At 36.9% G+C, this 13,575-nt stretch overlaps 1 protein-coding gene and 1 long non-coding RNA gene across 6 annotated transcripts in view; one reads left to right on the top strand and one right to left on the bottom strand.

Annotated features, from left to right (window-relative positions):
• The window catches only part of LOC122146466, a 44,154-nt gene extending 38,049 nt beyond the window's left edge, over nt 1–6,105 (top strand). Inside the window, exons 4-6 of the long non-coding RNA XR_006161008.1 lie at nt 4,097–4,225; nt 4,707–4,848; nt 5,843–6,105. This is a non-coding gene — a long non-coding RNA (uncharacterized LOC122146466). The remainder of the gene's footprint in view (nt 1–4,096; nt 4,226–4,706; nt 4,849–5,842) is intronic.
• The window catches only part of LOC109097211 (unconventional myosin-XVIIIa-like), a 45,852-nt gene that overhangs the window by 8,975 nt on the left and 23,302 nt on the right, over nt 1–13,575 (bottom strand). For all 5 annotated transcript variants that reach the window (XM_042765305.1, XM_042765307.1, XM_042765306.1 and 2 more), the window contains 20 exons: nt 12,788–12,874; nt 12,262–12,403; nt 12,013–12,172; nt 11,270–11,456; nt 10,959–11,154; nt 10,760–10,869; nt 9,165–9,230; nt 7,699–7,827; nt 6,100–6,243; nt 5,618–5,707; nt 5,261–5,380; nt 4,704–4,821; nt 4,389–4,516; nt 4,047–4,201; nt 2,824–2,947; nt 2,468–2,668; nt 1,940–2,050; nt 1,736–1,840; nt 1,512–1,658; nt 1,309–1,422 (listed from right to left, as the gene is read on the bottom strand). In XM_042765305.1, coding sequence (XP_042621239.1) covers nt 1,309–1,422; nt 1,512–1,658; nt 1,736–1,840; nt 1,940–2,050; nt 2,468–2,668; nt 2,824–2,947; nt 4,047–4,201; nt 4,389–4,516; nt 4,704–4,821; nt 5,261–5,380; nt 5,618–5,707; nt 6,100–6,243; nt 7,699–7,827; nt 9,165–9,230; nt 10,760–10,869; nt 10,959–11,154; nt 11,270–11,456; nt 12,013–12,172; nt 12,262–12,403; nt 12,788–12,874 — 2,634 coding nt within the window. The remainder of the gene's footprint in view (nt 1–1,308; nt 1,423–1,511; nt 1,659–1,735; nt 1,841–1,939; nt 2,051–2,467; nt 2,669–2,823; nt 2,948–4,046; nt 4,202–4,388; nt 4,517–4,703; nt 4,822–5,260; nt 5,381–5,617; nt 5,708–6,099; nt 6,244–7,698; nt 7,828–9,164; nt 9,231–10,759; nt 10,870–10,958; nt 11,155–11,269; nt 11,457–12,012; nt 12,173–12,261; nt 12,404–12,787; nt 12,875–13,575) is intronic.

Here is a 13,575-nt window from a genome sequence, read left to right as displayed (position 1 = left end):
AGATTATAACCTTATACACTCTTCTATTTGACATCATCTCCCCTTCCTCATAAATAATAAATCAAATGCACACCCCAAGTGAACCATTGAAATCTGAGTACCATATTTTTAGAGTACTGAAAGAGCCTATAACATGAATGGTGGGGGAATCAGAGAAGACTAGCTGCACTGATATTTAGTTTATCTCCATCCTTTTTCTGTCCTCAGCGAGGTATAATGTGAAGTGACAAAATCAGAATATATTTAAGATATAAAATTCCATGTAAATCAGGATTTGTGTCAATGAGATTTCACTGTAGGTGGAGCAAGTCAGCATGACGCTGCAGGAATAAAAGCCAAGCAACTGTCAAAATGTCTTGTCAGCTGTCACAGTCACAGTCAGTTAGGACAAAAACTCTGATAAACATGGAAGAGACAGGATTTAATGCTTTATCGAGTCATGCTTGGTTAGGATACCTTGATTCAGGGTTTCCTGATCTGACTGGAGGTTTACTTTTTGTCCCTCTTGAATATTTATTCTAAATGGTTTTTCCATCAGCCTGAGCAGGACAATGATTGAACTGTAAGCACTTTATTTCTCTTTAGCTAGCAGTTTGAGAGAATCCTGACACATTTACTGCTCTATTCAACTCAAAAGATGAATTTTGCCTCAAAACTAACATATTTCCCCACAACGGCTCTAACAAATCTGGTGGACAATATGAAGTTTTCTAAAGTAGGAAAACACGTTTTGAACATCACAATCTATTCTGTGTAAGTTCCTAAAGGAGTTGTTGACTCGCATTCTGTTGTCTGTAATGATGAACTGATCAATTTCACACAGTGAAGTGCTCAGTAAATAGAGGAACTAAATAAAACTTGTGAAACATCTGAAAATGTGGGTTAATTCCTTATATTTTGAAATTGAAATGCTGTATAAGATCATGTCTTGTTTATGAACAATGAAGTGTTTAAACAAAATGAACAAAACTAACAAAACAATCAAACAGTAAATGAACAACCCAAAAAATTGCTTAAACAAGTAAACAAAAGACAGTAATCAGACAGTTAACAAACATCTTAAACAACTAAACTCCAAAAAATAAAAGACCGTAATCAGACCGTAAACAAACATCTTAAACAACTAAAAAACAAACAATACAATAAACAAACACTCTAAAAACAAATAAGCAAACAGAAAAGAAAGAGTCCAAACAATCATATATAAATAAATGTACTCTACGTTTGAACAAACGTGTGATTAAAACATTAAAACTTTTTTTTTTCTGACCACTGAAATGTTTCCAAATAAAATAGAATATGACTCACAGCCATCTTAGCTTTGGTGATGTCGTCCATCTGGATATGAAGGTCTTCAATTTCCAGCTCCATGGACTTGCGTGCTTTAACTGCAGCTGTGCAGGCAAACTCTGACTCCTCCAACTAAACCAGATACAGTACACATACATTTGATTTATCGATCCAGTGAGGGACATTAATTGTCATTTCTACAGCTTTGTTTGTGATTCTACCTTATTTTTGAGTGCGATGATCTCTCTTTTGCTGGGCACATTACTCTTTAGGTGGTCCAGCATCATCTGTGCATCAGCCAGAAGAACTTTTGTACGCTTCAGGTCCTTCCTGAGACGTTTCTCTGTCTCTACATCCCTCTGACCAACCTGTTATATAGCGTGATACTTTGTTGAGTGTAGTGTTGTATGCTGTCTGCGATATTTGTGTTTTGTTGTGTTAGTACCTGTTCCTGTGCCATCATCAGTTTGGACTCCAGGTCTCTCTTTTCTCTCAGAACTTTCTGTTTATCTTCATATTCCTCCTCTAACTGCACTTCCATCTGCTTCAGCTACACCACATTCATTTCAAAAGAGCCATTAGGAAACATGGAGGTCTCAAATTGTGTGATTTGAACCCATGACAGTGTGTTCAGATCCTGTTTGTTCACCTTCTTACTGCAGGACAGTCTGATCTCCTCCACTTCCTCATCTTTACAGTCCAGCTCTTTAGAGTGCGTTTGTCTCAGTCTCTCCATCTCCATTTCCAAACGGAGTTTAGCCTAAATAACACACACAGATCAGATGAGGTTAACTGTTGCTAAATATCTTAAGTTTTACTTTCCCACCCTTTTGCAATGAATGATGTTATTTTAATATTATTTACATACTAGTATTTATAAATATATTAAATTAGCTTTTATTTTTCAGTTTTAATTTGAGTTTTTTTAATCATTTTTTTTAAATATTTTTATTTTAGCTTTAGTTTTCAGTTTCAGCATCTTTTCAGTGACATTTATAATTTTTAATGTTTTCATCTAATTTTACTTTATTTTAGCTTCCACGTTTCCATGAATGAAAATGATTTTTAATAACATAATTATATTTATGCTATTTTAATAATAACAATGGCTCTAAACAGAATACAGTATAATTCAGAGTCGCTATCCATCTTTGATTCGAACGTTTTTAGCTTGTACCTGTTCCAGCATCTGAATGGTTCCAGCCTGTTCATCAAGCTCCTCCTCTTGATCTTTGACCTTTGCTTCCAGGTCACGCAGTTGCTTCTTAACCTTTGCGAGTGAAGCCTCGTCTTTCGACTCCTGAGAGGAGAGATCCTGGAGCTCGGATTCCAGCTGCTCTACCTTCAGTCTGACCGTACACAGCTCTGTGTCCTTCTCCTGTTTGTTCAATTATGAATTTGTCATTAGCTGATGGTTTTGTAGTTTTATCAAAAGCAATTTTACGTAGACTTATTATAGAAACCTTAAGTTATATAGGCATCTTGCTTAAGGATGCGAGAGAGAAACATTCACTTATCTATCTTGAGTCTCACCTGTAGCTGTTGTCTGATTGTAAACACCTCGCCAGTTAGCACATCTCTCTCGCGCCCCAGTTTATCCCGCTGGTTCCTCTCCTTCTGTAGTTCCTCTTGAAACTGGTTCTTCTCCACATCAAACCTGCCAGAAATGTCAGAAGATAGACAGGTTTTGAGACATTTAATTTCAAGAGCAACATGACAATCTTCTCATATCTATAATGGTCATAAGCTAGCAAACACAAACTTCAGTCGGTAGGCATTCAAGCAAACATTTTCTCATCTGCTTCTGATTTTGCAGATTTTCATCTGCATTGTTAATAGAAAAGTGGAAATTCTGTGAGCAAAAAATGAAGTCTATGCATTCAGGTTACTTGTGAATTGTCAAGCATGTTGAGATTTAGTTCCAGCTCTACGTCTCATATCTGCTATGTTTTTTTTTAGCTATGAGCAACATCAGCCAAATACTAAACACACTCACCCAAATAAAAACAGTCCAACTATAAACAAACCCAGCCACAAGCTCAAACAATCAGACAGTAAATGAACAATATAAATATAAATAACAATTTAAAATAACAATATAAATAACAAAACACTCAAACAGTAAATAAACAGCCCAAACAATCGAACAGTAAACAAACAGCTTAAACAACAAACAGTAAAGAAAGAGCTCAAATAGAGATGTAATCATACAATAAACAATAAACGAACAGCTCAAACTATAAATAAACAGCCCAACTAATCAGAAAATAAACAAACTGCTGAAATCAAAAGAGTAATTAGACAGTAAATAGACAGCTTTAACTAAACAGCAAACAAAAGGCAGTAATCAGATGAACATCCTAAACAAACAGCTTAAACAACTAAACAAACAAAAGACAGTAATTAATTAAACAACTTAAGCAACAAACAGCAAACAATCAAACAGTAAAGAAAGAGCCCAAACAATCATACAGTATTCAAACAACATAATAAACTGTTTTCTGTACTTTATGATGGAACAAACTGTATGATTAAAAAATGAGTAAACAAACAGCCCAAAAAATAATATAAACAAACCAGTGAAACTATCAAAAAGTAAACAAACAAGCCCAAAAACAAACAGCCCAAACAATCTAAAAGTAAATGTATAGCCCAAACAAACACAGGGTAAACAATAATCAGAAATCTCTGTAATCAGACCCCAGCAGGTGACCAGGCAGGAGACTGAGGTATGTGTGTGTATGATTGGCTCTTACTTCCTCTGCTTTCTCTCAAGCTCATGGTTGCGTCCCTCTTGATTTTCCAGGTGCAGTTTGGTGTCTTGCAGTTCAGCTGCCAGCCGCTGGCATTTCTTCTTTAGCTGCTGGACTGAACGCTGGGACTCCTCGTGGTCAGCCTGCAAGTCCCCTAACTACACAGAGAAAGAGACGGGAAGGTGAAGTTTATAAAAGTCTAAAAATTCTGAAGTGTTGCTGGTCAACGTAAGAGTATCATTTATTTTAGCAGAATTTGAATTCAGGTACATTTCACACTGTGTGTAGTCTGTCAGCAGGCCTAGTGTGTGTGCATTGTGTGTGTATTTACTGTGCAATACTAACTTTTCTCTCCAAGTGTCTCTTGTTCTGTTGTTCTGTCTCCAGCTTGTCATCCATCTCCTGCTGGAGCTTTTTCTTTGTGAATTCTGTGTCTTTGATGACACGTTCATATTTCAGCCTCCATTCACCACCTGACATGCACAAATGCACAGACACAGACAGAGTTGTTGTTTTGATGAGCTGTTTGTGTGTGTGTTTTCAGCAGTTTTGACCAAACTAGCCCTCTTTCCATCCCAGTGGCCAAAAAAATGCTGTGTTCTTATTTAAACAAAGCATTTCCATAATCAGCTTCAAATGCTGATTGTGTTTCTTTTTTACCAGAATCATCGCCATCATTTTCCACCTCGCCATTGAATTCTGATGCTTGGAGGAGTCTGGCCTCCATGATCTCCATCTCCATGGACTCCATCTGTTTCTGTACAGCGTCAAACTTCCCCTGAGTTTCAGAAAAAGAAAAGAACAGGTATATTCTACACCAGCCCACTCACAAAATATACTCCTACCACAACTTTCACAGTTTATAAAAAAATCTCCAACACACTTTCATCACTTTTTTTTTTTTAGTCAATCCATGGCACAAGCAACTCATAATTTAAAGTAGTTCAACTACAGTAAATCTACACTTACGAAAAAGTACTTAGCTACACTACAAGGTACTAAAATCAAGATGCCATATTGTTTACCATATTAAAAACACGTGATTTTACTTAATATTTTGAACATACAATGTTATCTTTAAGTCACTGGAAAAAACAATACTATTTTACTGAATTATGTTACTTAAAAACAGTTAGCCTAGTAGCATCTGTCCTTTATTTAGATATTCCCATCACTGTTTAATAAAGACTGAAGCAGGATTGATGGAGTTCATGTACCTGCATATCCTTCATGTCCTTCTCCAAACGCAGTCTCTCGCTTGTTTCCGTCTCCAGCAGCTGGGATGTGGACTCCGCAGAATTTCTCTCATCCGAAAGCTCTGCTGTCAGCTCTGTGATCTACATAAACACACATATGTGCTTGTTTTTCTAATATGGTGGAGGCTTTCTGTATTTTTATATTTTCATTAAGACTTACTAAGTTTATCGTCTATCCTTGTAGAGACACTCGGCCTATCTAACTCAAAAACAACACCCTTTGCTTTCTCAACTTCTCTCTGGTTTTCTTGAAGCAGGACAGCAAAAATGAGGCCCTGCTTTGCATTTGAAATTAAATAAGATGCTTGCATCTCTTACTCGGCTCTCCAGACGATCCGAGGTCAGCCGTAGCTCATTTCTTTCCTTCTCCACCTTCTCCAGCTTCAATTTCAGATGCATGATCTCCTCCTACAAGTCAAAACAACAATTTTATCTCCAGCAAAAGATAATACTGAATATTTAGATAAGAACAAGACAATCTTTGACCTGAGGCTTGTTGAGCTAATATTATATGATCTTGTGTTTTTTTGATCTTTTGATCAGGCAAGATCTGGCCAGACGACAATGTTGCAATTCTGAAGCAAATGCTTTGAGCTGGGATTGAGATGTGATGACAGCAGGAATCAAAGAGAAGTCTCAGCTCTAACGCTGATGCAACAAAAGCCCTCAGATCATGTCATCTTTAAGGCAAACGCGTCCACACACACAGATAAACCTTCGAGCTCTACTGTAAACTGACAGAAGCTTTGTATAGCGAGCACACCAGGGAATGAAATAAAGAGTAAGATGGAAAGTCTCACATCTTTTCCGCGAATCTGTTCTTCGGTGAGCTGAACCTCCACTAGAGGTCGTACAGTGGTGAAGAGCTTCCACCAGGGCCAGTCCTTCACACCACGAATCTTCTTAATGTTCTTCTGGACACAACGGATGGCCAAATCCTGGATCTGTGAGACAGAGAGGGATTTGTTTTAGATTATTTAAAGTGAAGATGAAAATGGTCATCATTTACTCAACCTCATGTTGTTATATTTTATTATAGCACATAAATCATCATACAATAGGTTGAAACTTTCATGCAGCCCCAGTTTTCATTCATTTTCATTATATGAAATACAATGGCTCAAATATTCATCAACTTTTATGTTTCAAGGGGAAGAAAAGCCATATAGGTTTGGAACGACACGAGGATGAGTAAATGATGACAGAGTATTCATTTTGACTGAACTATTCCTTTAATTTCTGCATCACATGGGTTTAGAACAGGCTGATGATACAGATCTCCATCTGTGAATGAAATGACGGTTGCATTAACAACACGGCATGAAATGATTAATGTTCCTTTGCAAACACAATCATAAAAGCCACAGTATGACTTTGATATGACATTTTTGAAAAAGTACCGAAAGACTTGTAAGTCAAAACTGTAAAGCCGACTGGAATTTATTAAATGCACATTATGAAGAATTGAGAGGATCTGATTCAGAGGGCCAACTGCATGCTGTGATCTGTGTTCAGAGAAGCTTTTATTAATTTGAGAACTTCTAATGACTAATAATTCTAGAGAGACTAAACCAGAGAGAGCACTTAAGAGAAGTGTTTTTTTTTTCAGTATTAAAATACGTTCTACTAATGTTTACTATACAGAAACAAGTAAGTAATTTGTGGGTTAATTCCCTCAAAAAGTGTAAAAACTGTGGTGCTTTCAAAACATTATTCGATTTCTTGAGCTGCACATCACCAGCAACACTGGTGCATGCTCTGCATTGATGTGTGCATTTTATGTTTAAAGCAGACTGATATACACTAGTGTTGAAAAGTCTGGATAAGCAAGATTTTTTTTTTTTTTTAAGGAAATTAATACTTTAATTCAGAAAAGATGCACTGGGTTGTTAATAAATATGCTGTTTTTTTAATTTTCTATTCATCAAAGCATTTTGACAAAAAATGTGTCACTGTTTCCACAAAAATATCAAGCAAAACAAGCGTCTTCAACATTGATAATAATAAGAAATGTTTCTTGAGCACCAAATCAGCATATCAGAATGATTTTTGAAGGATTATGTGATACTGAAGACTGGAGTAATGGCTACCGAAAATTCAGCTTTGCCATTACGAGAATAAATTACATTTTAAAATATATAAAAAAAAAAATTTAATTGTTATTTTAAATTGTTATAATATTTCACAATATAACTGTTTTTACTGTATTTTTGAAAAATAAATAAATAAAGCCTTGATGAGCATAAGAAACGTCTTTAAAAAAAAAAAAAAAAAAAAAAAAAAACTTACCGACCCCAAACTTTTTAACAGTAGTGTAAGAGAAATAAATGTAGTGATTCTGATTGATTGACATTGTAATTTCAGCTCAGGACTGAAGCAAAATGGAAAATTGACTTTACCTTCCTCTTTTTGAAGGCCTGTCGAGACAGAAAGCCCCTGCAGGTGGCCTGGAACAGTGTGATGTTCTGTCTGGTGTGTTCATCCCTCTGTCCCTCTAGTTTAGCCACTGTTCCAGCCCTGAAGAACACCTAACAGACACACACAAGCAAAGTTGCAGACGAGACAACAGCAAAGAGAGCATGTTAAAAGTGCATATTATGATGGTCTTAAAATGTCAAGAGTACAATCAAAGAGATACAGATAAATTCATAGAGAGTCATAGTTTCAAACAGAGACAACTTTTAGCTGTAACATAAGAGTTCATAAGCACATGGATGTTTTTCATAATTAATTACCAAAATGTTGCAGTATCAGTTGCAATTTAAACTGAACAAGAGGTGGCTTTCCTTTACACTACAGTATCAGTTTTCTTCCTTTTATTATTCATCAAAGAAGTAAATATTTAATTATTAGTATATTTTATTATATTTAATATATATAACATTATTTATAATATACTGTATTTTGTATAATATTTTAAATTTGATTTCAATTATTTTTTGTTTTTATTGTTTATTATTTTTATTATAAAATTCCATTTTCATTTACATATATTCATTAAGCAGATTCTTTTATCTTTTCATATCTATCTGACCTGATGCACATAGTCACGAAATCAGATGAAATTTAATCATGAGACATACATTTGAGAAACAGCAGGTGTAAACAACATCTGTCTCACCTGATGGATGTTAAACTAGATATAAACAACTTAAAATAAAGAAATTCAGAAATCACAAAATGTTATTACACTTGTGCAATCATTTTATCTGGCTTCATATTCAAAAATAGACCATCTGAACGACTCAAGTGAATCAATGTCCATTTAAAGCATGTTTGGTTTATTTTTCATTGCAAGTAACTGTAACAGCGCAAGTTGAGCAGAACTGACAGGAGATGCTGGTGGAGTTGTAAATCAGTATGTTTTGTTGCTCGAATCCTTCGTGAAGAGCCCCTGACATTTTAATCCATTTCTGAGCACAGTTCGGCCTTCACAAACCTTGACGCCAATTGCAGCTGCCACAAAATAATTACTAACTATTCCAACTTATAATATGGTCCAATAAATCTCCATTCTTCTGGGAATGCGCCAGGCGGGGCTTGTTTACACACGCCACTGTTTTTTTTGTTTTGTTTTTTCTGGCTCGCTGTGGTTTTCCAGCTGATGGGATTAAACTGTTGAGTGCCAGCGTCTGTTCACACTGATTAGGACAGCATGAAGAACCAGGAAAGACACAAACAAACAAAGCAGCTCACGCCGAGATGAGAGTTTCTTGATTCCAGCCGATGGACCACGCAGTAGCAGACAGAAAAACACGCAGACGAAATATCATCCACTGCATATAATTTAAAATTTGACTCACCTGCATCCTTTGACGCTTCTGAAGTGATAAAATGAACAGTGACTTGTGTATGTGTTACTCACCCTGCTCAGGCCCATGTGATAGCTGCTCTTCTCTAATTCCAAAGACTCCAAAAGCTCCTCTACTGCCTGCAATGACAAACACACTGTCATGTCTAGTTCACACAGTGTACATTACAAAAACACTGCTGACCCCAGTGTAGGCCTACTGGACACACACACACACACCAGTTATTCTCTGCCGCACAGTCCCCAAACTGTCCAGACAACCATCAGCCCTCACCGTGACACTGACACTGTCTTTGTCATGCGGAAAGGTCTTGAGAACTCGATCTATCTGAAAGGGCCCATCTAGATTACAGCACTAAAGGGGGTGCTGGCCCCTTGCAACTAAAGGGCCATTGTTCAAATCACTTCACAAAAACCTCTCCTCTGAGACATGGTTCTACCTCCCTCTGTCTTTTTCTTTCTCTCTGCGTCTCTCTAGATTTCCAATTTTGCATCGTTTCGACTTCCTCTGGGACTTGAAATGCGACTGACCTCTGCTGTGTCACAAAAAGAGGACGGTCATCTTTCTGTATTCTTTTTACTCTGAAAAGCTGATGGTCAGAGTCTACAATTGACTTTTTTACTACACCTGTCAATTGAACAGCCATTAATATTTCAAACTGCCCATGAAATTTTATTTTGGATTATTTTTTGATGTTAGGGTTAGGGACAATGTGATTGTTTAGCTGTTTATTATTTACAGCACAGGTTTGTACAAGTCAAGAACACGTGCTCATTTCTGTGAAAAAATAAAACATAATTGGATTTTATTTCTTGTGAATCTCGCAGTGATTTTAAATTCCACAATTTGAGTTTATATCTCACAATTGCGACTTCAGTATCTGTTTTCCACAATATGAATTATATCTCAATTGCGATTTCCTTTCTCATAATTGCAATTTCATCTCACAATATGACTATCTCAAAATTGTGAATTTCTTAGAACTGAATTCTCACAATTTAAACTATATCTCACAATTTTATCTTCAAATATTACTTTATATATCACAGTATGACTGTCGCGGCTTCATTTCTAATTTCTCATAATTTCAATTTTATATATCGCAATTTGATGAAATACAGTATCTCTCAGTTATATCTCCCCACATTTCCTATTTAAGCTTCCATTCATCTCATGAATAACTCCATTTTATTTACTTGGCAAAGGCAATTTTTACTTGCACATGGCACTGGCAAGTGTTAATTCTGGACCCTGCCTGCCGTGTACATGTGCAGGGCCACAGTGCAAAGGTTTTGTATATAAGTCTCCTTTCCCCTCGGCAAATCACGGCGCTAAAACGAGATAAGAAGACCCCTGGATGGAGACATTTTTCTAGCTGATAATTACAGTACATTTGGGCATTTAGTAAGCACTAAAGCCCAGAGCAATTACTACATTTTTCCTGTCTGCTCTGCGTATTGATTCAAGTCAGAGACCCAGCTGGGGTTTCTTGATTAAGCCATCACAATAACCCTGATTACCCAGAGTTCATTCTGTCTTGGACTCACAGCACACAAGAGCGAGAGGAGCCCAAAACTTCATTTTGGTCATTTCTAAAGCCTTTGTTTTATTATTTTCATGCTCATTATTCTCTTAATTAGCTACTCACTCGTTTCTCATCCTTCACAATGTAGTTTCGGCCCAGTTTCTTGGTCAGGTGAGGGGCCAAAACGTCAAAGCGTCTTCTGAACTCAGAGAAGACCATGTGATCAGGGTAACCTGCAAAAAGCATGTGGATATTCAGCAGGAAATAATGGAGAGGACTTGATTTTATCTATTTGATTGGATCTTTCAGTCTCTCTTTTCACCTTGTCTGTAAATGCTCAAGCTGTCCAGCAGTTTGAAGCCATGGATCTGGGCCCTGAGCAAAGCCACATCCATCTGCATGAGTCCAGGGTCACAACTCTCCTCTGGGGACCCTGTGGCCCTCAGAACCTCCGCTCGGGGTAACAGACAATGGACAAAGTGAACCCTGGATCTGCGGACGATGTCCAACAATGCATCCTGATCAAAAGAGAAATACATAATGTGTATTTTTAGCCATTCCTTGCAACTAATAGGAAAACTGAACAATTCCATGAGAGAAAAAATTCGGTGTAGGACCCTCTTGAAAACCTACCACTTGGAGTTTAATCTGAAGACAGAGAGACTTCTTTTTGACAGTTGCCATGCCTGTGGTGAAGGTCTTCCTCATGCTGGTGGCCCGACGCATAGCGAGCTGAGAGACACCCTCCAGTCCAGCGATAGAGCCTGTCAGAACCGCAGCACTGCTGGAGCGGCCTACAAACATCCCACTGATGCTCTTCCTGTTAGGAACATACAGCGAGTCTTGAGGGGTGTGCAATATGTATAGTCTACAATAATAATGTGTTTATTGTTTTAACTATGTACAAGCTGACATTGTGTATGTTGCTTGCAACAAAAAACTACTGTTTTCCTAAATAATAGCACAATTATGAATGTCACATCAATAAAAAAAAAGTGAGTTCGATTTTAGACACAGTATTGTCAATATTTTGTTTTATTTTGTCAAGAAAACCGGGTTAGGGTTAGGATTAGGGTCTGCATTTTGAACAAAACAGTTTAATGAATGATTCAATGACTGAATGAATCTGGCATTTGAAAGAATCACTTGAATGACTCAATCACTCAACTCATTAAGGAGGTGAATTGCAGCCACCTACTGGCAGTTTAAGTTTCAGATGTAAAATATCATATTTTAAATGAAATCGGTTTTGGGTGGCACATCCCTAATCTGATGTCTTGACTGTCACTTCTTGTCATTCATCTTGAATTTAAAATACTGTGTTTTTGACTGATTTACTGAAGTGACAAGTGCAGAGGGTTGTGGGTAGTTCTTACTTCTGGGAGTTCTGCAGCAGATTGGCTGCGTTCTGGGGGGTGGGATTTAGCCTGGCTAGGTTCAGCCATCCATGAGTGTCATATTCCACCCAATCTGTCCCATGACTGTGGCCGAGCAGGAAGTGATGTGTGTTTTCACTTTTAAGCACCACGGTGTGGCCTGCAGAAAAACAATGCATAAATTGGTCAAGGGCAGAATGTACAGTAAGTATGTGAGTTTGTGTGTTTTTGCATGTTTTTGTGTGTGACCTGTGCTCTCTCCCTCTGCAGGGCCGTAGTAACTGAAGAGTCGCTGCAGGAGTGTTTCCTCAGACCCTCCCGGCTGCAAAACCTCCTCCTCCATCAGCCAGAACAAGCCTCTGGCCTCATCTGTCCGGGACAGAGTACGTACCTGAAACACAGACATGAATATCCACTGTCAAATAATCATAGGTTTCTTTTCTACACAGACATTTCCTTCAGGTCTCTCTCTCTCTTCTATTCTGATACTTATAAACACGGTTTAAAAGGACTGCAGTATATATAACCATGACCAGCCAACTAATTACTATATGTAGGATATAGGATTATATATACTTAATATAGGATTAAATTTGCCCTACTTTGACAGTCATTTCCATTTTCAGCCTTCAAAAGTTAAATCTTTTGTATTAAACACAAACACAGAGATGGAAATAAAATTAAGTACTTATCCAGCGTTCTTATTAAAATAATCACACAGACACACAAACTTTAAACATCAGCAGTTTTGACTCATTTAGAAAGTGCGTCTCACCAGGGTCTGACTGGAGGACTGATCAACCACAGCTACGGAGCGAGAAGGGCTGGGCTCCAGGTCATCCAGAGTGATCTCAATGTTTTCCTGTGTTAACACAGTTTAAAAAAAAAAAAGCATTTTTTAGCAAGGATGCAAATAGATCAAATGTGAAGGTAGAAAGCATTTATAATTTCTCTATTTCAAATAAATGCTGTTCTTTTGAACTTTCTATTAATCAAAAATCCCTCAAAGATTTTAACATTGATAATAATATGAAATGTTTCCTGAGCAGCAGATCAGAATATTAGAATGATTTCTGAAGGATCATGTGAGACTGATGCCTGGAGTAATGATGCTGAAAATTCAGCTTTGCCATCACAGGAATAAATTACATTTTAAAATATATTCAAATAGAAAATAGTTATTATAAATTGTAATAATATTTCAAAATGTTACTGTATTTTCAATCAAATAAATATAGCTTAACAAATGAATTGTCTAAGTATAGTGTCACATAGACATCCTTGGGTCATTTTTTTAGCACTTTCTTGTGCCATGAGCTTTGTGTTTTTAAGATTCTATGTGAAGTTAAAAGTAGTAAAGATTTGAAAGAGCCGTTCAAGATCCCTGCAATACATTTTATTGCATTATTTGTTATAATTAGTTGTAGTACAATTTCAGAGCAGTAGTGCACTGCTCCACAGTCCCATCCATTAAAGGCAAATTGCTAATAAATACAATAAATAAAAAAGTTAAAATGAAGTCAGGTAGTGGTAAATTAACAGCCATGTAATTCAGTGTTGTTA

This window comes from Cyprinus carpio, chromosome A10 (genome assembly GCF_018340385.1).
Source record: "Cyprinus carpio isolate SPL01 chromosome A10, ASM1834038v1, whole genome shotgun sequence".
NCBI lineage: Eukaryota > Metazoa > Chordata > Actinopteri > Cypriniformes > Cyprinidae > Cyprinus > Cyprinus carpio.
Note: the sequence above shows the minus strand (reverse complement) of the source record. Positions and strands in the feature narration are given on the sequence as shown.